The 25,657-nt window shown below is 44.0% G+C and overlaps 1 protein-coding gene across 1 annotated transcript in view; it reads left to right on the forward strand.

The window, feature by feature from the left end:
* LOC147707467 (collagen alpha-1(XIX) chain-like) overlaps positions 1–25,657 on the forward strand; it is a 1,668,057-nt gene that overhangs the window by 865,251 nt on the left and 777,149 nt on the right. The window contains exon 11 of the mRNA XM_086925649.1: positions 22,684–22,737. Coding sequence (XP_086781775.1) covers positions 22,684–22,737 — 54 coding nt within the window. The remainder of the gene's footprint in view (positions 1–22,683; positions 22,738–25,657) is intronic.

Below are 25,657 nucleotides of genomic sequence, written 5' to 3' on the forward strand. Positions count from 1 at the left end.
GGGCAAGTTAATTATTCTGCTAGCCAGATGGAGGTTCAAAGCCCTCCCCACATATTATGGCCATTTACCAAGTGCTTGTGCCTGTTCCAGTAAAAGGAAAGGGTGGGGGCAAAATCTGCATGTGGAAATTACTTTTCAAACTTTACCTAGTCAGGGAAAGCTCAACCCCACAGAAACAAAGGAGGGTAGTCTGATCTCAGGATCTTGTCACAGGAGGGTCTGCCCCTTGATGTTTTGGTTAACTTAAAAGACAATGTGTAAAATATTTGTTTAACACTTCAAACAGTAATACAGTGAAAATACTACAAAAAGACTCAACACCAGGTTGGAAACATATAATTCAAGTTTATAAATAAAACAAGACTAACAAGACAAAACTCCAGTTAGTAGAAATTGAGATATGAATTTTTAAGGAATAAATATGAAAGTAGTCCTTAAAAGCAATAAGCACCTATTTGGAATATCTGATCACGCTGAACCAGGAAAAAGGAAAACGTTCAGACTAACCGCGATGGAGTGCAGGTTGGATGCAGGGACCAGGTTCGGCCTGCTGCAAAAGTACCTTGATGAGTTGACGATGACAACGAGATGTGAGGGGCAGATGGTGCGATGAGTCATCGGTGACGGTCCAAACTGTAATAGCAATGCGCTGATTTTCTCCATGCAATCGTGAAGATACATCAGTTCTGAGGAAAATTAGTTGGTTCTGAAGGGGCTGTGTCAACTCTGCTTCAGCAGTAGAAGATGTGTTGGTTCCGAGGGCAATGCACTGATTCTGAGATGCGATGCCCCAGGTTTCCCCACACAACAGAAGCAATGCTTCTGTTCTGTAGATGATGTGCTGATTCTGAAGGGGATGCTTTAACTCTGCTTGGGCAAATGTGATGAGTCAGTTCCTACCATGATGTGCTGGTTCTAAAGGCGATGCACTGGTTCTGCTCATGCAACAGCGGTAATGCATCGATTCTGCAGCAGAGGATGCATTTGTCCAGATGAAACAAACACCATAGGTCAACTTCCAATGGTCCTGGTGTAAAAACAGGCTGATTGGAAGTCTTTTATGTCCCTGAGACTTCAGATCAGATGGAAAGCCAGCAAGCCATTGGAGTCACTCTGAGTTCTGAGGACTAGAGAGGCAGGGCAGTCATCTCACCAGGCAGAATGGACAGCAGGTTAGCACAGCAGGAACATGTTTTTTCCCCAGAGCAGCAGTCCAGCAGAGTGGCAATCCTTCAGCACAGCAGACCTCCTGCTTGGCAGGGTATCCTCAGGTCGAGAACTATACTGAAGTGTTAGGGTAATCGGTCCAGTTCTTATATCTAGTGGTGCCTTTGAAGTGGGGGACACTTAAAAGAAGGGATCTGAGGTGCACAGAGGTCTTTGCCTCTTGTCCTAGCTCCAGACTCATTACAGGAGGGTATTCAGACCTTTGTGTGGGGACAAGAGAAAGCCTTTTCAGGTATAAGTGTGAGGCTGTGCCAAGGATCAACCTCCCATCCTCCCAGGAAGAGCCATCAAGTCACACCTAACTTCCCTTTGTGTCTGGCTATCTAGAAGGAATGTACAATGTCCAACTGTCACCCACCCAGATGTTTATTGGAAGAAGGTGGTAGGTGCCCAGGGCTAAGGGCAGAAAAATGCCATCTTTCTAAAAGTGGCATTTTTAAAAGGGTAATCATACATTCGACTTTACCATTGAAGAGGATTTATCATTTATCACAAAAAAGTACCAGAGGGTCAGGAGTAAGACAGGCTAATATCGAGGACAGTGAAGGTGTAACGCTCCCACTTGCCGTATGACAAAAAGAGGAGTGATGTAGAACATGCCAGATCAAGATCAGTGTCTGGTCTCTGGCTCCCATCAGTCACCACTCGGAACCGCCCTTCATCATTTGGGGCTCCGAGGACCAACACTATACTGGATCTTATTTCTCTAGCAGAAAGAAATTAACCTTCCTGTTAGTTAGTATGTGTTGGTATTATAGTCAAGAACACGTGTGTTGGTAAAGTAACTGACGGGGTAAAAAAAGGGTGGTGTGCAGTGCAAAGGAATACCAAGAAAAATAAAGATAAAGAGGGTAAGTAAAATTGGTTTGCCCTCTTTATCTTTATTTTTCTTGGTATTCCTTTGCACTGCACACCACCCTTTTTTTACCCCGTCAGTTACTTTACCAACACACATGTTCTTGACTATAATACCAACACATACTAACTAACAGGAAGGTTAATTTCTTTCTGCTAGAGAAATAAGATCCAGTATAGTGTTGGTCCTCGGAGCCCCAAATGATGAAGGGCGGTTCCGAGTGGTGACTGATGGGAGCCAGAGACCAGACACTGATCTTGATCTGGCATGTTCTACATCACTCCTCTTTTAGTCATACGGCAAGTGGGAGCGTTACACCTTCACTGTCCTCGATATTAGCCTGTCTTACTCCTGACCCTCTGGTACTTTTTTGTGATAAATGTTTAGTGGGCATGTATTCAGAGCAGGTCATTAAATTGCCCTTGGGTCCCCTTTAATGTATGTAGTTTGAGGATTTATCATTACCATTCCAGAGGTATTAAACATGATAGATCTACTCCCTCTCAATGAGGAATTATAGCTTTTTATTAAGGAATCCTGTATATTATCCTATGAGAGGGGTAGGTCTCACAGTATTGAAAAACAAACTTGGATGTTTTTCACTACGAGGACATGCAAAACTTAAAAGTACACGTCCTAACTTTTGATTACGCAGTGCCCTGCACTGGTGGCTACCTAGGTCCTACCTTAGAGGTGACTGGGTTTTAAATGCCAAGTCAACATGGCAGTGTAATCTGTACACACAGGCTATGCAGTGGCAGGCCTGAGTCATGTTTAAAGGGCTACTTGAGTTGGAGGCACAATCAGTGCTGCAGTCCCATAGATAGAATTTAATTTACAGGTCCTGGGCACAGATAGTGCACTCTACTAGGGACTTCTAGGGAAATTAAGTATGCCAATTGGAGAGAAGTCACTCAAACCATGATTAGTGTAGCGAGCATAAGTACTTTACTACTGGTTAGCAGTGGTAAAGTGCCTAGAGTCCTAAGGTCAACCAAAATATTTCAGCAACATTGGAGACAAGCAGACAAAACGTTTATGAGGAGACCACCCTAAGGCTGACAGGTATTACAATAAGGGAGAGACTTTTGTGAATGATCTGGACCTGGGGGAAGTGAAGCTTGGAAGGCCCAGCTGGAACAGAGAAGGCACCTGCCTGTTGCAGAGATGGACATGAAGACTTTCAGACTTGAGCTGACACCCAGGGATTAGGATTGTTTTCCCCAGGGCCAGTGGTGATTGATCCCCTGCATTTGCTGGAGGACAGTGGGGGAATGGTCCTGCTAAAGGGTCCCTGAGGGCTCCCTTGGATCTTCTGTGGACGGGTGCTGCAGGATTCCGGACTCCAGAGGGAGGAGGACCCTGTGGAAACTAGAATGTGCAGACAGAGAGGGGACACTTGGGTCTGCTGCTAGGGAAGGCACCACACCCAGAAGACATGCCTGGCGCTCAGACCGGAGCCAGGGCCGGTGTGGAGATGGAGATGGAATCAAGCTTATGTAGAATATACATATTTTAGAGGAAAAAAGCCAAAAATCTACTATCCTGGTGGCTGGTACACACAGTTAGGAGCAAAGTGACACATTTCCTGCTTCTGTTGGGCATCACCAACAGTTTTATTAAGAATTGTGGGAGTGGTGAGAAGTACAGCAGCCACACTGTCACCCTAAGTCTCCCGGGCCATAGGATGCATTACCAGTATGGCCTGGTCACCAATATAAAAGTGCTCCTCGACCTGGGCTTTCAGCACAAAGGCATTGGAGTGCATGGACACCTGTTGGTGCGTCCTAAGGCTGCATTGCAGCAGGTATAAAAGTAGGAAAAGTTTTTATTCACAATCAAAAAGGTGACATTTAGTTCTTACTTGGTCTGATGAATGTCATTGTTTTATGGATGATCTTTAGTGATTTTAATGGTGTTGCAGTGGTTTTGTAGATACATGTCTGATTGTATTAATCTTGTGACACTGTAAGAAAGCTGGAAGGTCTGCTTTTTGATAACTACAACCCATGTTATTATATCTAGTATATGTGTGTGTGTATTGCGGATATACAGTTCACTGCTCGCTAGGGCTGTGCGCTGTTAAAGGGGTGTCATCTTAAGTATTTCCATTTGTCATCATATATACATATATTTGTAAATTAATGCAAAGTAGTGAATACTTTGGGAATAATAAAGAACGTTTTCTTTGAGGTACCACCCACACCACCTCCCTCTGGAATGCTCTATCTCACTAACCTGACAGAGGCAAGTAATACAATAGGTACTTGGTTCCCCAGTAGACGGAAAGTTGCTGACTTATTACTTGTAAAGTACTCACATTCTTTGCAACTAATAACCTACTTTCTTACAACTGAAAATATGGCTAGTTTCACATATTGCTATGGGGACATATATTTATTACAATGAACAAAAAAGAACCGGTGGTCTAAAAGCCAACAATATAGCCGGCTGGTTTTAACTCCTCAAAGAGTGAGTCGGCACACAAGTCACACAAAAGCCCAGAAAACAAGAAAAACAAGAGAGCAAAAGTCAAGTGATAACTAGTGAGATCCAAAAGCAATTAATTGGATTCCCATCAATGTATCGCAGTGATCAATCTTCTCATTTGGTCATCCATCTATCGGGATGGTGTGTCTCTTGATCATAGAGACTTTCTACCATTCCAACGGTAATTCGCCTGATTGGATCAAACCCACAATCACTTTAGACAAAGAAACATAATGTGTTTCTAGACTTCAGATCACAAGGGAATTGAGTGCAGTGCAAAACACAAAAAATGGTGATTAAAATAGGGTAATGAGACGAAAAAGCAAGACATTTTATTTGAATATCGACTCGACCCCTAATTAAAAAAAACGAGCAGTGCAAGGGGCAGTTTCAACAAATAACTACAAAAATCAGGCCTGATTAAATGTCTCGCTTTTTTGTCTCATTACCCTATTTTAATCACCAATGTTTGTGTTTTGCACTGCACTCAATTCCCCTGTGATCTGAAATCTAGGATGAGAAGTTAAAGCCAGCCGGCTATATTGTTGGCTTTTAGACCCCGGTTCTTTTTTGTTCATTGTATTATGGTATTAGGGGATGTCAATCTGGGCAGGTCTTGAAATATCCCTATGACCCTTTCTCTCTCTGTGGTGTTTATTGTTAACATATATTTATTATGCAGCTTCCAAAGGCAAAGCTATCCTACAGAAAGAAACTCTGAACTTTTCTACCTACTACCGATTTCTGCCTTGTTGTTAAGGTGTTATTGGTATCCACATTTCACCATGGTAATGCTGTAATTGTCGGTATTCCAGCTTCCTCTTTCTCCTAATCCCCAATAATTTGTTGATACTTCTTTCTCTTACTTCAGTCCCTTTTTAGAATGTTACAACATGATGATGCAGGTTATACTGTATCCTCTTAATGTTCAAGGAATTTGTAGCTGGTGCAAGCACAACACCTGTTTAATTGAATGTGCTTCAGAAACATTCTTAAATAAATAAATAAAACAGTAGCTTGCATCTGCTGTATAGCTATCATTAGTGCAGCTGGCTCAGAGACACTGGGACCCCACAGGTTAAGAGTTTAGCTTCACCCCAATCATGACTGCCTTTGCTACCTGTTCAAGAAGCAAGAAGTTACATTTTCCTTGCTTGCAGCAGAGCATGTGCACCATTTCTACTCCTCATGCTTCCATTATGGGTTAAGGGGGAGCAAGACCTGCATATCATGTAGGCATGATTTTAAATTGTGATCTGAAAGGTGCAGCGTAGGGTAGGTGTGCAACTCACACTGTTTTTGTGTTACAGGGTATATATACATACCACAAAATATGTGCATCACAAAATGTGTTTAAAGCAAACACTGTATAAAAAAGATCAAGACTGCCATTTAAAGGTTGTGAAAATGTGCCATATTCCGATAGTTCACAACCCCTTTGAGGAACATAGTTGTCATGCATAGAAAATTTAAAAGATTTACTTGACACGCTGGTAGAAGCGTGCAGCACATAAGGGGCAGTGCATTTTAGTTTTACAGACATAACCTGCTACTTTGGAAATGTATTTCTGTAAAATAAAACAATGCCAAATGGGTCACTTTGTATGGTAGCAGGTTTTGCAAATAGCAGACTTTGCCATTACAAAAAGAACTTGCAATAGACGTATCAGTATCTGCAAACAAAAAGAAAGCCATTATCATTAGAATATGTAATGCCATATCAAAATTTACTGCATGGATACATTTTGGGGAGGGCTCCCCCTATTTGGGACTTTTGTTAGTAATGGCTAGAACCTCCTAACCATTCTCAGGGCAGTTCCTCACAGCCATCACCTTGTACAATGCCCTTCTCTGTCTACGAGGGTGGTATGATGGAACCACACATGTAATTACAACACATGCCTTTATAACACAGTCATTTCGAGCAGAAAGAGGCAAAATAGAGATCATCATTCATGACATGGTCAGTGACATCACTGATGACATCTCAAATGACATCACTGATGACATCATCCACAGAATCACTCACACACATACTCACATCCCATACAACCTCTCATACCCACCCAATCACTCACATACCCATTCACAGACCCATGCAAGTACTTACACAACCACTCACTTACCCATAGAGCCACTCACACACCCACTCACTCATTCATAGATACTAATCACACAACAAATCATTTACTCATACAGCCACTCACACAGCCACACACTCATCTATGCAGCTTCTGACACACCCAGTAATTCACCTATACAGCCACTCACACACCCACTCACTCACCCATACATCCTCTCAACATAGCCACTCACTCACCCACCAATACAACCACTCACACACTCGCTCATAATCCTACACAACCACTTACATACCAATTCTCACATCCATACAGTCACTCACACAGCCATTCACTCACCCATACAGCCAATTCCACAGACGCTCACTCTTCCATACAGCCATTCATTCACCAACTCACTTAACCAAACACTTACTCAGACAGCTATTCACTCACTCATACAGCCACTTATATACCCAGTCACTAACTCATACAGCCACCATTCACACACCCACTCACTAGCCATACAGTTACTGACACGCCTACTCACCCACCCATACAGTCACTCACACAGCCATTAAGTCACCCACAGGGCTACTTACATACCTATTTATACACCTATAAATCCACTCACACACCCACTCACATACCTGTACCACCACTCAGACACCCAATCTCACACAGATACAAGGTCACGCAGTGACTCTCATAAACTATGTTAAAAGAAGAAATCACTCATTAGTAGTACACAAAGTATACTAATTTAACTTTTGTGGTACCTTAGTATGTATGTGTAACACACAAACTTTGGAAAACACTCACAATTACTATGATAATGATAATGATGATGATAATGATAATGAAATTTATAAAGCGCACAAATACCAGAAATGGTGTCTCGGCGCTAGAACCATGAACAGACACCCAGCCAGCCCCCCTCACTGAAACAACCAGGTTTTCTAATTTTTTCTGAAGCCCAAAAGAGAGCTAGCCTTCCTAATTTCTGGTGGCAGCAGGTTCCACAGCTTAGAGGTGCCGTGTTGGAAACTCCGTCCTCCCCAGTGCAGAGTTCGGATCTTTGGCACTGCAAGGAATTTTGCTCCTGAGGAACGGAGAGGTCATCAGTGATGTTATTTGAGATATCATCAGTGATGTCACTGACCATGTCATGAGTGGTGCCTTGTCATGTCATGAATGATGAACATGTCATGGGTCATTAACCTACGCCCCATCAATGCACAAGCAGTGTATTGTGGGGGCGTAAGTTAATGGTGGTTCAGGTAATGATCACAACTGAATTTCTATGGTTGTGTATGAGTGTAAACTGAGCATAACTATAACGTCCCTGTAACCTATGATTTTATATAAAAAACTATTAATTCTACTTATCAGGGATATTAATATATAACCACTATTGAGAGATTGTCTAGCAAAAATTATGAATGAGATGATGAAATATGTAAACATCCATAAAGAATTTAACTTGAATGGCACTTAGAAACATTATAGGCACTTAGCCTAGAACAGATAATATTTACATGGTATGTTGAAATATAAAACACCTAGACACTGGATTACAAGAAGAACAAAAAGTTAACTCAGCCCAGAATAGAGTGGTATAATTGCATTGATGGGATAATGCACTAAGTTTTAACAATTGAGATAAGATCACATCCTGAAAGAAAGACAAATGCAAATTACTGACAGATTCATAAATATGAATTTGAAATTTGCAGTAAAATTAATTTGATAACAATAAGAATGTTAATGTACTCCTCTTGACTGTCAACGTACAAAATTGAGCAAAGCAATGCTTTGAAGTATGTATTATATATTGCTTTTAAATGTATGTGTCTTTTAAAACTACATACCCCACAATGCTTTATTATCAGCTAAGTGGGTATGCCTGTATAAAATGGAAGATAGAGGAAGGAATCACCTAACCGTGATCAAGACTTTCTTGTTGAAACATCTTGATTTCAGTAGTGGTAATAAATTATCTTGGATATTAAAACTTCTGGAGTGCGGGATATACTGTTTTGATGATTACATTGTTACCGAGGGCATGTTTCCACCCCAAATGTCAGCACTGGCTGTGAGCACCTTGTGAATGGGAATCAAATGAAGTTTCTCAACCGGCGCCATCGATACAAGTAAACTAAAAAACGCTTTTCCTGTGGAAACATTGTCCTAACTATACTGCTGGTGGTCGGCCTACTGCCAACCACCAGTAGGTTATATGTATGTATATGCACCAGTGATTCTTATTGTGCATGGAAACTTTAAGGGTGATCTGTCAAGCGGGGTCTGAGAAATGAGGGGGTTCCAAAAATGGTGTGTTTCCCATGTTGATTCCCATAGGAGTTTGAACGCAACCAGAGGCCGAATCGCTGGAGGGAATTACACTAAATTTTAGCAGGAAAGTAGATTTGGGTTCCTAGATTGGGTTTTCAGTTATTCTGTCTAAACCAGTTCAGAAGTTTTTGAGATTTAAGGAAATCCAAATAAGGACATCTGCGATTACTGCTAATTCACGAATGATAATGAGCTCATGCAGGGCAATGCAGAGCCTTGACTGGCAACCAACATTTCAACTGGGCAGTGTTGGCAACCATTTTGGACCATGGCTTCAGCCAAGTTCCACAAAAAAACAGGAAAAAAAGAAAAGGGTGCAGAGTAGGAATACCTGACCCCCTGGCCTTGGTCTTTGGATTACTCTGGAAAACTGCCATTGCATAAAAGCATTTTTTTTAATTCACATCGGTTTTTGTGAAATATTCTTGAATATCCCCATGGGCTCCCGTGCTTGTTTTAATTGTGAGAAACAAGCAGAAAGAGTCAAAATAAAGGTGAGAAATGAGCAGAAAGAGGCCAAATAAATGTCAGAAACGAGTTGAAAGAGGCAAAAAAAAGGTCAGAAATGAGCAGCAAGAGGCAAAATAGAGGTCTGAAACAAGCAGCAAGAGGCTGAATAAAGGTCAGAAATGAGCAGAAAGAGTCAGAATAAAAGTCAGAAATGAGCAGAAAGAGGCAGAAAAAAGGTCAGCAACAAGCAGAAAGAGGTAAGATAAAGGTGAAAATCGTGCAGAAAGACGAAGAATAAAGGTGAGAAACGAGCAGTAAGAGGCAGAATAAAGGTCAGCAACAATCAGAAAGAGGCAAAATAAAAGTGAGAAACGAGCAGAAAGAGGCAGAATAAAGGTCAGCAATCAGCAGAAAGAGGCAAAATAGAGGTCAGAAACTAACAGAAAGAGGCAAAATAGAGGTCAGAAAGGAGCAACAAAAGGTAGATTAAAGATGAGAATTGACCACAAAGAGGCAAAATAAAGGTCAGCAACAAGCAGAAGGAAGCAAAACATTTTACAAACAAGCAGAAAGAGGATGATTAAAGGTCAGAAATTAACAGAAAGAGGAAGGTCAGCAACAAGCAGGAAGAGGCACGATAAAGGTGATAAACGAGCAGAAAGAGACAAAATAAAGGTCAGCAGCGAGCAGAAAGCGGCAAAATAGATAAGAGAAGCTAACAGAAAGAGGCAAAATAAAGTTAATAAATTAGCAGAAAGAGGCCAAAAAGAGGTCAGAAACCAGCAGAGTCATTCAGACACTCATGCTCCCACTCACAGACCCACACAGAGACTCATGTACTCGGTCACAGACCCAGTCAGGCACTCCTGCACCTACTCATAGGCCCACTCAGAGACTCATGCACCCACTCACAGACTCATGCACCCACTCACAGACCCACTCAGAGACCCACACACCCAATCACATACCGACTCAGAGACTCATGCACCCACTGCCAGACCCATTCAGACACGTATGCACCTACTCTGAGACTCATGCACCCACTCACAGATCTTCTTAAACACTCATGCACCGACTCACTCAACCACTCAGAGGCTAATGCACCCACTCACAGACCCATTCAGACTCATGTACCCATTCATAGAGCCACTAAAACATGAATGCACCCACTCACAGCCCCACTCAGATGGTCAAGCACCCACTCACTCTCCCAATCAAATACTCAAGCACCCATTCAGAGACACAATCAGACACCCAAGTACCCAATCACAGACCCACTCAGAGACTCATGCACCCACATGCATCCCTACTAAGAGACTGATGCCCAGTCACAGAGTGAGTGAGAAATTCACACAACCAGTTGCAGACCCACTCAGTCATGCACCTACTCACCCATGCAGTCAAATGCCCAGGCTCCCACTTGCAGACCCACTCAGACGCTTTTGCACCCACTCAGAGGCTCATGTATTTACTACAGATCCACTCAGACTTTTACACACCCACTCACTCACCCACTCAGAAAATCGTACACCCATTCATAGACCCTCTCATACAAGTATGTATCCATTCACAGACCCACTCAGTCATGCACCCACTCACTCTACCAATCAAAGGCTCATGTATCTAATCACAGTCCCAGTCAGACATTTATGCACACACTCACAGGCCCACTCAGAGACTCATGCACCTACTCACAGACCCACTCAGACACTCATGCACCCACTCACAGACCCGCTCAGAGACTTGTGCACCCACACATAACCCTACTCAGAGACTGATGCCCAGTCACAGACCCAGTGAGAGACTCACACATCCAGTCACACACCCACATCAGTCATGCGCCCATTCACTCATCTGGTCAAATGCTCAGGCACCCACTGACAGACCCACTCAGACATATATGCACCTACTCAGAAGCTCATGTACCCACTCACAGATCCTTTCAGGCACCCACTTACTCACCCACTCAGCGGCTTATGCACCCACTCACAGACCCACTCAGAGAATCATACACTCATTCATATACCCACTTAGATAATTATGCACACACTCACAGACCCGCTCAGTCATGTACCCACTCACTCTCCCAGTCATAGCTCATGCTCCCACTCACAGACCCAGTCAGACACTCACACATCCAGTAATAGACCCACCTTTGAAATTCAGCAGTTATAGTTACCTGAGCTAACTATGATTTACACCACACAATGCATGGCTTATGACCTCACATATTACATCACTCATGACATGGTCAGTGACATCACTGATGACTTCTCAAATGACATCACTCATGATATCACTGATGGCCTCATCCACAGAACCACTTACACACCCACTCACATCCCCACCATACAACTTCTCATATACCCACTCCCACCCCCACACAACCACTCATATACTCAGTCACAGACCAATAGAAGTACTCACACACCCACTCATTGATCCATAAATCCACTCACACATCCATTCACTCATACAGCCACTCACACAACCACTACATCACTGCTACAGCCACTCATGCGCCCACACACTCACCAGTACAGACACTCAGTAGGTATATATTACCTACTGATGGTCGCCAATAGGTAGTTATAGTTATGACCATGTTTCCATAGGAAAAGTATTTTTTAACTTGCCTCTATCTTTGGCGCCATTTAAAGAATCGTAACAAAATGTTCCAAATAAAGTACACCGGTGATTCTTGTTATGCATGGGAAGTTTTGGATTGATCCGTCAAGCGTGGAACAAGAAAATGGAGGGTCAAAAAATGTTTTCCAAATGTTAAATTCCATAGAGATTTTTAGACACAACTAGAGCCCGAACTGCTGGATGGAATTACACTAAATTTCGTAGATTGAAGCAAAATAAAGTGAGAATTGAGCAGAAAGAGCCAGAATAAAGGTACTACATGAGCAGAAAGAGGCAAAATAGGGATCAGAAATGAGCAGCAAGAGGCAGAATAAAGGTCAGAAAGGAGCAGAAAGAGGCAGAATAAAGGGCAGAAGTTAGCAAAAAGAGTCAGAATAGAGGTCTGAAACCAGCAGCAAGAGGCAAAACAAAGGTCAGAAATTAGCATAAAGAGGCAAAATAAAGGTCAGGAGCAAGCAGAAAGAGGCAAAATAATGGGAAGAAAGAAGCAAAATAGAAGTCAGAAACCAGCAGCAAGAGGCAACATTGAGGCCAGAAACGAGCAACAAAAGACAGATTCCAGCTCAGTAGCGAGCATAAAGACACAAAATAACAGGCAGAATGAGCAGAAAGAGGCAACATAGAGGGCAGGAACAAGGAGAGAAAAGGCAGAAAAATTAGCAGAAAACGAGCATAGGAGGAACAAAATTGAAGGCAGCACAGTATAGCGGACTGCAGCCGAACAGGACAGGAGGACCATCACAGGGGAAGCTGGCAAGAGGACCTGCTCCGGTGTGCCCCTACTGGATTTACTATACACCCACTGACAGACCCACTCAAACTCTCATGCACCCACTCAGACCCACTCTGAGACTCACGCACCTACTCACAGACACACTAGACACTCAAGCACCCACTCACTGACCCACTGAAAGAAACACACACATTCACAGACTCACTCACAGACCCATGCATCTACTCACAAACCCACTGAGACTCACACACCTACTCATAGATCCACTCAGGCTCTTGCACTCCCACACAGGCCCACTCAGATGCTCAGCCACCCACTAAAAATCCCACTCAAACACTCCTGTTCCCAGCCACAGACCCACTCAGACATTCATGTTTCCAGTCACAGACCCAGTCAGACACTCATATATCTATTCATAGAGTCCCACACCAACTGACTGGCCCACTTAGATACTCACTCACCCACTCACAAACCCTCTGAGAGACTCACTCAGATACACACTCACAGAATCACTCACACCCCCATGCATCCACTCAAAGACCCACTGAGACGCACACACCTACTCACAAGCCCACTCAGACTCTTGCACACTCACACAGACCCACTCAGACACTCAGCCACCCACTCACAATCCCACTCAGACACTCATGTTCCCAGTCACAACCCACTCAGACACTCATGCATCCATGCAGAGATCTACTTAGAGCATCACACACCCACTAACTAACCAATGCAGACTTTTACTCACCCACTCACAGCCCACTCAGAGACTCACACAACTACTCACAGACCGACTCAGACACTCACACATCCACTCACCGACCCATTTAGAGACTCGTCCATCTACTCACAGACCTTAAAACCTATTATGCACCCACTCACAGACAAAGTCTGAGACCCATGCACTGACTCACAGACCCACTCAAACACACATGTAACCCACTCAGAGGTTCATACAGTCACCCACAGATCCACTCAGAGACTAAGGCACTAATTCACAGACCCACTCAAGACTAACACATCCACTGGCAGAGACACCCAGACACTCATGTACTCATTCACCCACTCAAAGACCCACTCAGAGACTCACTCACACTCCCACTCCCACACTCATGCATCCATCCACTCACAGGCCCACTCAGAAGCTCACATACCTACTCACAGACCCACTGAGACACTCACACACCCACTCACAGGTCTACTCACCCACTCATAAAACCGACTCACAGACCCACTCAGAGACTCGTGTAGGCTTTCACAGATCCACTCACACACTCATGTTCCCATTCACAGACCCACTCAGAGACTCATGCATCCACTCACAGATCTCTACTCAGAGAGTGGCACACCCTCTGACTGACCCACTCAGATAATCATTCAACCACTCACACACCCACTCACCCATTCAGAGACTGATCCATCCACTCACAGACCTTCAAAGACACTCATGCACCCAGTCACAGATCAAATCAGAGACTGACGTACTCACAGACCATCAAAGACACTTATACACCTACTCACAGACCCAATAAGACTCATGCACTGACTCACAGACCCACTCAAGCACTCATGCATCCAGTCACAGACTCACTCAGAGGCTCATGCACTAACTCACAGACTCATATCCTCACACAGAGACCTACTAAACAAAACCACTCAGAGAACCACTTAGACACACACCCATTCGAAAGCCTACTAAGACATTCAAACACCCCCTGATAGACCCACTCATGCACTCTAACACCCACTCACAGTCTTACTGAGACACTCATGCACTCACTCACACATTCACTATCAAAGGTTAGTGGTTAGATTTAGGAAATAAAATTTGTAAAAAAACCTTAGAAATTCACTTCAAAAGTAAAGGTCACATAGATTTTATAGTTAGAAAATAACATTAAAAAAAACTTTAGAAAGTCACTGAAATAAACAAAGGTTAGAGGGACACTGTAGTTAAGAAATAGAATGTAAAAACCCTTAGAAATTCACTGAAAAAATCCAAAGGTTACAGAGACGTTATAGTTAGGCTCAGATTTCACTTGTGAACAGTGAAATTCAGCAGTTATAGTTAGCTGAGCTTACTAAAACTTATGCCCTCACAATCCATTGGTCATGATCTCACATATTACGTCACTGATGACATGGTCAGTGACATCACTGTTGAAATCTCTGATGACATCTCAAATGACATCACTGATGACATTGCTGATTACATCCACAGAAGTAGTCACACAACCACTCACACCCCTATACAACCTCTCATGCAACCACTCAAGCACCCACACAACCACTCGCATACCCATTCACAGACCAATACAAATTATCATACAACCACTCACTCATTCATAGAGCCACTCACACAACCATGCATACACTCATACATCCACTGACACACCCATACAGCCACTAAGACACCCACTCACACACAGATACACACAGTCACACAGCCACTTGCAGAATATATGTTAGATATAGCTGTTTGTAATGGCTTGGCATGAGCATTACCTCTCCCACCAAGTCATAGCTAACTGTGCTCAGTTGTGAGCTCAAAGCAGAGAATACTTTGCTTTTACACACAGGGAGCTGAATGTTGGCATCTCCCTATGTGTAAAAGCAATGCTGTCTCTGCAGGAGGTGGGGAACTAGCAGGGTCCATCGAGCCTTCATTGGCAGTGGGTGCCCTGGGTTGGGACCAGGGCACCCACACTACTGGCCAGGCCCTGTGGGATGAATCCCAGGGCTGAAATAATCCCAGAGGAGGGCAGCACGTCCTCCCTTCCCTTGGAATTTTTTCCCAAAAATAAAAATAGCAAAGGCTGGGCCCTTGAGGATGGGATCACAAGGTCATAATCAGCCTGGGAGGAGGGCCGGGTGGCCAATTCTCCCTCATTAAAATAAGGCCTGGCCCCAGGTTATGGGGTCCCCGAAGTCTAAATTGTACCAGGGAAGGGGGGCCACCTCATAAAAACAAAAACAAATGCAGGACCAGCAAGTTACCTGAGTCCCTGCCCCCTTTCTCCACTACTCCGGTCTGTGGGGTCCAGGAACCCCTTCTTTTACCTCCAGTAAATTCCACAACGTGGGATTGGTAAAGATCTTCGGAGGTAACGCCCCCTTTCTCCACCACTCTGCAAACACACCTCCTGACACTCTACTGGTTTGGTGAAGAACTCCTCTTGGAAGCTGCAGGTCCTTAGGGGCCAAGAAGCCCTCCTGTTACCTCTAGTAAGTGTGACACAGCAGGATTTGTGAAAGCTGGTCTGAGGCATCGCCCTCTTTTTCCACCACTCTACAAACATGACTGCTAGTTAAAACAAAACTATTGAAATTCACAAAAAAAAGCAAAGGTTACCGGGACATTATAGTGAGGAAATAGAATTAAGTCAGCAGTTATAGGTACTTGAGCTAATTATAACTTATGCCCTTGTAATGCACTGCTTATGACTTCACATATTACATCACTCATTATATGGTCAGTGACATCACTTATGACATCACTGATTATATCGCAAAAGATATCACTGATGACATCTCAGATTACATTACGGACGACATCACTGATAACATCACTGTTGACATCATCCAGTGATTGTGAGTGTTTTTGTAAAAATTACTGAGTGTTAAACGTATACAATAAGGTAAAAGGTTGTGGGAGTTTCTATATAGGTGAGAGAGTGAGTGTGTAAATTGTGTTGGTGTATAAAAGAGTGAGTGGGCATGTGAAAGACTGAGTGAGTCAGTGGGTGTATGAGTAAGTGAGTGACTGTGTGAGTATCTGTATGGGTGAGTGTGTTGTGGTGGTAAGTGGGCATAATAGTGAATGAGAAGATGAATGACTGACTGTATCGGTGAGTGTGCTGGTGTGTCAGTGGCTATAAATGGCGAATGAGAGAGTGTATGAGTGTCTGAATGGGTGACTAAGCAGGTACAGAAATGTCTGTATGGGTGAGTAACAGGGCACATAAATGGCTGTATGGGTACATGAATGGTTGTATAAGTGGGTGTATGGGTGAGTGAGTGGTATGTGAGTAGTGTATGGGTAAGTGAATGGGTGTGTGAGCGGCTGTATCAGTGAGTGAGTGTGAGAAGGGCGGTGTGGGAGAGTATTTACTTGTCTCAGTGACTGTATAGGTGGCTGAGTAGATGTGTTAGTATGTCTATGAGTAAGTGAGTGAATGTGGAGTAACTGTATGAGTGAGTGAATGGATGTGTGAGTGATGGTATGGGTGGGTGAGTAGGTATCTGTGTATTTCTATAGGTGATTGAATATGAGAATAGATGTATGGGTGTATGAGTGGGTGTGAAAGTGTCTGTATATCCGTATGACTGGATGAATGAGCCCAATGTGTGGGTCAGTGAGAAGATGCACAACTGGCTGTTCATGTGAGTTAGTGGTTGCGTTAGTGGCTGTATGGGTGAGTTGATGTTTGAGTGGCTCTATGAATCAGTGAGTAGTGTGCATGTGGATGATGTCATCAGTGATTTCAGGAGTGATGCCATTTGAGATTTCAGAAGTGATCTGTGTTAGACCTTGCATCTTTGGCGTGGTTTCCCCTGTCTTTTTGGCCTCTACCTCCTGTATTTTTGATGTTGTGCTGGATTTCATTTTTGCTGGTTTAGATGCTTTGGACACTCTGCCACTACTGATCAGTGCCAGAGTGTAAGTGCTCCCTGTGTAAATTGTTATGATGATTGGATCTATATGATTGGCATATTTGTATCACCATGAAGTCCCTAGTAAAGTGGACTGGGTGTTCCAGGGCTGGTGATGACAAATGCTACTAGTGGGCCTGCAGCACTGATTGTGCCACCCACATGAGTAGCCCTAAAATGGTGTCTTAGGCCTGCCACCTCAGTGCCTGTGTGCAGTCTGTGAACTGCCATATCCTCCTGGTCAGTGTCCCCACTGACCAGGCCTAACCCTTCCCTTTTTTGCACATTGGTCACCCCTATGGAAGGCCCAAGGTACTCCCCTGGGCAGGGTGCAGTGCATATGAAAGGTAGAGCATGTACTGGTGCAGGTGACATGCTCTGGTAGTGAATGGCAACCATTTTCGTTTTTCACTATTGTAAGGCTATCTTGCTCCATAGATTAACATGGGGGATGCTGGCTACAGTGGCTACCAGCATTTCTTCTCATAGAAACAAGATAGGACATAGGTCTAGTATCCCGGAACTCGGAATTTAATAACACATCTTTTAGGAAAGGTTGTTTTTAAATCCTATGTTTGAGAACAACACTTTTAGAAGGTTGCTGTTCTCTTGTCTGACCCTTCTGTTTGCCTTGGCCTGTTTGTGTATTTACTATCTGGTTTGAGGGTGACAGGAGCTGGGGATTCCCCAGGAGGCTGGCTGAGTCAGCCCTAGGCTGAATGACTGCATTTGCAAATTGAGTGGTGGGAGGAGATAGCACCTGGGCCTGAATAGGGCTGTGCCTGCCTTCCACAATGCTGGCCCCACCTCCTGCTGGGCAGCTGACGACCCTGCCCCTCACTCTGAAAGGAAAGGAGAAGCCAGGAAAACAAAGTGCTCAAGCAACACTCAGAACTGGTTCAGACCGGGCTCAGGGCCCACTTGCACACAGAGAACAAAGACTTTTAGGGTATAAGTACAGGACCCCTGACAACAGAAGATTAGATCATCCTGGAATCAAGAAGGAACCTCTGCCAAGGAGAAAGCTGAAACTAAAGAAGGAAGATTGTCCAGCTGTTGCTCCGCTGGATTGCCCTGCTGTTGCTTTACTGCCAAGGAGAGGGGAAGGACTTTGCTGTGCTGTGTCCCCTTGCTTGAAGGAATCTCCAAGGGCCTGAGAAGAGCTGGCTCCCTGTTCTGAAGTCCCAGCAACAAAATGACTTCACCCCCAGATTCCCCCTGAGCTCTACTGAGAGAGTTCTGTCCTTCCTGGAGTGCGTGGCCCATGTGTGGTACCTCTGGAAGTTGTACCTGTGCTGGGAAGCTGGAAACCAAGATTTGAAAGACTTTGCTACAGAAAAGTTATCGCATCGCTCGCTGCGGAGCGCATCCCCGACAGTGCAGGAAGTTCCCGCCGCTACGAAGGTTGAGATCGTCGCAGCGCCTGTTGCCGCTGTCAGAGCCGTCGCATCCTTCGTTTGCAGGACGCACCCAGTCGGTGCGGGAAGTCTAACATCGCTGCGAGTGTCGTCGCAGAGCCTGTCGTCGCTGGGTGAGATCGCCGCACCGCCTGCATGCGGACCACATCACGTTGCTGCGAGGGTCATCGCCGAAATCATCGCATCGAGGAGCTGCAAGAGAGAGCATCACCGCTGGACCGCGCATCGTCGCCCCGGAGATCATCGCAGCCTCTACGAGATCGTCGCATCGTGCCTTTGCGAGAACAAACTTCCTACGGGACCTACACACCGGAACCCAGACAAGTGGCCTTCCTCCCCATACAGACCGGATTCATCGCAACACGCCCGCTGCTGCAGCGGGGCTGTCGCAAATGCCTCCCCAGGGACACAGGAGCAACGCATTGCTTGTTTTCCACCGCACCAGTTCTGCTTTTGGAACTTTGTCGCAAATAACGGTACTGTGTCTGAAACGTGACGCAGTTGTGAACTTTTCACGCAACTGTGGATTATTTTATCGCAACCTAAAGAACTTTTATTGCAGCCTTAAGAACTCTTTTGAAACCATATTCTAGAACTGTGTATGTTGGATTTTTGTCGTTTTAGTCTTGTGTAGTTTAGATTAAATACCTTTTCTTTTTCTAAACTGTTGTGGAGTCAATTTGTGGTGTTTTCACTGTGTTACTGTGAGTGTTGGTACAAATACTTTACACATTGCCTTCTGATTAGCCTTGACTGCTCGTGCCAAGCTACCTAGAGGGTGAGCAGGGGTTATATCAGAGGGTTTCCTCCTTACCCTGACTAGAAGCAAGGGTCCCAATTTGGACAGTGGTACCTACCTCTGCCAACTAGAGACCCCCAATTCTAACAATCTTATAAGTGATGTCACTGAGCATGTCATGAGTGATGTAATATGTGAGGTGCATTGCAGGGGAGTAAGTTATAGCTAGCTCAGCTAACTATAGCTGCTGAATTTATCTGTTTTTTTTACAAGTGAAATGTCAGTTTAACTATAATGTCCCTGTAACCTTTGTTTTTTTTGGTGAATTTCTATGCGTTTTGAAATTTTTATTTCCTAACTATAACGTCCCTGTAACCTTTGGTTTTTTCAGTGAAAATATATATATAAATATAGATATAAATACATACATACAGACACATGCACACATATACAGATATATCTAACAGCTTTGGACTTAACTGCAAAATACTTACATTTATAGGGGCAGATTTACAAGCCCCTTGTACCTCTTTTATGCCGCCGTTGCGTCACTTTTGCTGACGCAGCGGCGGCGCAAAAGATGCAGCATGGTGCGGGGTATTTACAACGTGACGCATCTGGGAGATGCGTCACGTTGTAAAGCCCTGCGCCATAAGGAGGCGTTCCGGCGCAGGGGGGGCGTTCCGGCGCAGGAACGCCTCTTAAAAGTGGCTGAGTGAAATCTACAAGATTTCACTCAGTCACTTTTAGGCCAATGCTGCGTCAAAGCCCTACGCCTGCTTGAAGCAGGCGTAAGTCTTGATGCAGCATTGTACAGATAGGGCCCCCCATAGCATTGCCTGAGCTGCGTCGTGCTTGCGACACAACTCCAGCAATGCGCCACTTTTACGGCACAGATGCGTGACGCATCTGTGCCGTTTTTGCCCCATGGTGCGCCGCATTGTAAATGCGGCGCACCATGGGTGGCGGAGCTGCGGCGCACAATAACTGGCGCATCCCCGGGGATGCGCCAGTTATTGTAAATCTGCCCCATGGTGGTAAAGGCATGCTTGGTAAAGGCATATGTTTGTTAAAGGCATATGCGTGGGAAAGATGCGCGTGGTAACGCTTTCGTTGTAATGGCATGCGTGGCTCATGCCATGTTGTAAATGATGTTTCCCGTCTACGAGGCTGATGAAGACATATTTGTACTTCGTTTCAATCAACTTTCTAGTAAATGCAAGCAGTGAAAAAATAATGATGCACAAGTATTGAGTTTGAATCGATAGTCCACATTACTGGTATGTAGCTAAAATCTGCTTACCATTCCCCTTGCCTGCTCGCAGTACAATGAGTGATAAGTAGTTGTGAGAATTAAAAATGGAGCAGCTGCACTAGATATTCGTCTACAGGCAAAAGTTTCAATGTGCATTAGTGTAGGAAAAAAAAGTGCCTTGCCGTTCTGTGTCCTGCTTAATTTCAGTTCCTGTTCATTCCTCTGAGATATCACAACAGGTATGCACGAAGCTCGGTTTACTGGCATTAGCTACAGATTTTAGAGCTGGGTGGTAATGTGCTCATATAATGAGGAATTCCTGGTGGTCGCTGCATGTGGTGAAAAGTCACAGGTGGTAGAGCGCTGTCAGTGATTGGACGCCCAGCATGAAATGTGCTGCGGCAGTTTCGGCAGGCGTTGAGAGATTACAGGACATTTGGGGGAAAGTCTTTAAACTTGCAGCTGGCTTTAGGATTCCAAGCCTGCTCTCGGCACCCTTCTCCGGTTTCCTTAGTGTGTGTTTTAGACATAGGCATCAGCTCACAGCGCCCAGAAAGTAACATTCCACTGACATCCCTGTGGTGCACAAAAGAATCATAAAAACATCAGTGTAAAACAAATTCAAGAACCATGAATTTATTGGGGTTCTTTGCTTACATGTTTAAGTTATAGCTGTGATCAATGCCCTAAACGTTTTCACACTACACCATAAGATCAAACAAATCAACCCACTTTGGCAAACCTTCCCTACACGAACAGATGCATTGATAATAGTAACCATTGACAAATCAGAGTCTTTGGCCTTCACTGCAAGTGGCCTGGGGAAAGGGCTGGTATTTCCCCACCCTCAGAATTATTGATGGCGGTGTATACCGATAACTCTGGGATTGGGGAAAATCCAGGGGCATATTACCAACAACTAGCGATAATTATCGCTATGTTGGCTTAGCGGGAATATTCCTATCGCCACCCTTCACCTGTTTTTATCGCTGAGATACCTTGCTATCATTAAGGTTTATCTCAGAAGCGATAAAAAATGGGCGAAATGCGTGAATATCGCTGTCAATACAGCGATATTCAGGCATTACAGTGACAATGCTCTTAGCCATGTTATCCACCTCTCATTGGATAACATGGCTAAGAGCTGGTCAGGGCAGGTGTTAGCTTTAGGAGATATTCGCGCTTAGCGCAAATATTTCAAAAACTACGCCTGTGTTGATCATAGGCGATAGCGATTGCAGCAACTGTTTTCAGTCACTGACATTTTGGCACGCCCACTTTGCATGTCATTAGCGATAATTATCTCTGACATGCAAAGCGGCCCCAAAATGCCCGCTATCGCCTACAAGCTGTCGCTAACTGGTGTTAGCGACAGCTTGGTAATAGGGCGATAAAATTATCGCCGCTATAGCAGGAAAAAGTCCCGCTAAAGCGGCGATAATGGCCCTTGGTAATATGCCCCACAATCCTTTGCGCAAATACGAGGTAGACCCCGAGGGTCTACTAAGAAATCAGGAATTGCCGTGGGAATTGGTCATTCTGGATACAATTCCACCAGAATTTCCTCATTTCACCCTGATCCTTTTCTCAGAAATATTGGTTGTTATCGGAGTTTTCGCAGATCTCTGGTGGGCTTCAACTGTTGTTACCTACTCTACTGAAGTTAACGAGCCACAAGTATTGATTGATATATATGTATATGTATATCACGTATATGTGATTCCCTTCATGCTTTACTTGCAATGTAGATTCGCAATGCAAAGTGCTGACCCTCAAAGTTTTCCATATTTTTTTTTAGGGAGAAGAGGGTCTTGTGGGTGCTCCTGGCCTTGCTGGATTCAATGGCGCTAAGGTAAACTCATGTTATTTCATGTCTAACAATGAGTTTTTAAGTGATTTACTCTGTAACGTGGGGCATGTAGTGAACGCTAACACAATACATCACAGCAGCGCCTTCTAGGGTTAATTTGCAGGTACTGCATGCATGTTAACACGTGCAACCTGCAGGCTGGTATCACATTACCATAGGTGCACTGACATCCCGAATTCCAGCTGAACCTGTCGCAGTGCGAAGCCACAGGCTTCATAATTACGGCTTGGTTTCAGCAGCGTTCGATTTTCAATTTGATGAAAAACATGCAGGTCTGTCTGTGAAAACCACGGCCGCTTGTGCACGCTCATGCATTGCTTTTCTTTCGGTGGTGCTTTTCCAATTAAAGAAATGGGCCAACAAACAAGAAGAACAAGCATTGCATTAGCCCACGAAGTCTCCCTGGATTGTCACGCTTCATCCTCATTGATTTTAATCCATTAAAATGAAATACGACTCCTAGAAGCATCTCCTCCCCACTAGTTCAGATTTGGTCACTGGAGCGCAATTATTGTTATGATTACTATTATTATTTTTATTATTATTATTCCTCCAGTGTAAAATAATTCCTATGCAGCTAGTTTATTACAAAAGGAACATTTTTTTAAATAAGAAAGCAAACAGTTCTAAGTAAAGTATAAGTCACTTAAATGAGCGGGGAAAGTGTGACCACCCCCTTGGTCCAGTGCTTAGGAACTGCAGGATTAATAACGCGAGCCAGACTCTGGGATGGTAAAGAGAGAAAAGGGTTCAATGCCCTGCAGCTCTTCACGGTCCAGACCTCAGCCTTTCAGAAAGACAGGGGTGGCATGGACCTTGGCCCTTTCTTTCTGTAGCTATGCTAAGTCCAAGGCTTAACTATGCAAGGGGAGACGGGTGCAGGAAACAACATACACAATGCAAAAGAGTACAGTGAGCATTCTACATAATGCCCATGCAAGGAGAATTCCGAAGTAGATTCAGCATATATTAACTATAAATTGCTGTAGTAAAACAAAAATACTAAACGATGCCACATAAGCAAATCTGAAACGGAAACTAATAGAATAAATCCACCTATAGACATTTAAACTTAGATTTCTTACAGAAGTCAAGCTATCTCTGCACCGGTAGGTATATCTTAAATAAAATGTGTATATGCCTTATTTAGAGATGAATGTGGAACAGTACATCTTTAAATTTACAAAGTGAACGAACCCTCTTAGTGAAGGTGTCCTGCAGTATGTTATCCCCATGTGGGCTTCTCCTCCAGATTTAGTGCTACATTCAGATACTGGAAGGATTTTGTATACTACTCAACTCTAAAACAGGACTTAATTGTCCTTAAGGTCCTTAGAGGCACAAGTATCATTGGCTGTTGAATCAGTGAGGTGGGGTTGCCCACCTATACCGGAAAAACCCTCTTTAGAAGGAGCTGGGATTCCGGCGACAGAATGCTAAATCCCACTGGCCCATGTGCCACAGGGACATCACACTGTTGTGTCAGAAGGCCTCCTTGAGCATATTTTTCCTTGCCAGGACCGCCTTGCTGGGCCTATCATTGTGGTCGTGGCAGGACAAATATTTAATGGTCTCCAGACAGAATGAGAAATCACCCTGTACATGAGGGTGATTTATTTTTTCTGGTCTTGTTTGTAAATTACAAGAAGAAGCTGACTGGACACCACTATTTGGAGGCCAGCCAGCACAGGAGTGTTGACGAAAGAGCTCTGACAATGTTGGTAGACGCACTTTTTCCAATACGATTAGTGTCAAGCAAGGGGGGGGGAGGGTGAATCCTTAAATTTGAGGTAGACCTCTGCAGGGCTGAAAGAACAGAGCTCACAGTCTCCTGGCATGCCACAGACCTCATGCCTGTGTCATAAGGATGTACTCTTTCTTCAAATTAATGAAGTTCGAATTGGAAGGGTTTACATGAATGACTTCTAGTGCCAGATAGCTGCCGCAGTTACCTCTTTGGTCAGCTATTGAGTTAGCAGTGCTATAGACGCAGACCTTAAGAATGCATGTATTTGGGCGTATATATGTATGTGGATGAGTTCATTTTCAAGATATTTGAATTAATTGAGAACTGCAGGAATACGACTGGGAAGATACAGCAATGCCACTTTCCAAAGAGTAATGCCATAGTCTTTTATGAATTTGAAGTGAATTCAAGTGCTGAGGAATTTAGGAAGACATTAGGCTAGCAAGCTCAGTTGCAGATCATGTAGGTGGCTTAGCTCGTGCAATATGGAATAGATTTATGATCCCTAATCTCTCTCAAGTATGGGCCAGCTCAAATTGCTATATAAATGTATCAGGTAGAGTTTTCCCGACGTGTAAGTGTGTTATCCAAGAGTATTCTCACTTCTAACTTTAAAATAAAAAAGAAAGTCTTTAAAAAATATTTTTTTTCCCAAAGGAGAAACTCCCTTCCCCTTGCATCCCCACTGTGCCGGTGGAAGCTTCCCTCCCATTCCCTTCCAGAATGAAGGTTTATATCTGCCCTTCACAGGAGGAAATCTCCAACCATCTAGGGTAGGAGGTTGCATGCTATAAGAATCTGAATACCCACAAATCTGAAGGGAAAACGTGTTCACCTGTGCAGGGGTGTAAATATAGATACAAGAAAAATTACTTCACTGTGTTGAAATGATACATGTGCACAAATCCATTTCCGTGAGTAAATTCACCTTTTATGAATGTGAAATGCTGCCATACGCTCATGAATGGAAGCGTTCGTGCACTTAGGTTCAACTTAGCTGTGGAAATACCTATGAGAATCAGGTCCAAGGCACAGACCAGACAGTGAAGCATAGCTAACGGCTCCTAGCAGCATTTTTGGAGACTTATAAATTATAATGTATCCAAATAATATCCAAATAGTCAGTCATGACAGTGGGAGCACCCACAGAAGTCA

This window comes from Lissotriton vulgaris, chromosome 6, assembly GCF_964263255.1.
Source record: "Lissotriton vulgaris chromosome 6, aLisVul1.2, whole genome shotgun sequence".
NCBI classification, from domain to species: domain Eukaryota; kingdom Metazoa; phylum Chordata; class Amphibia; order Caudata; family Salamandridae; genus Lissotriton; species Lissotriton vulgaris.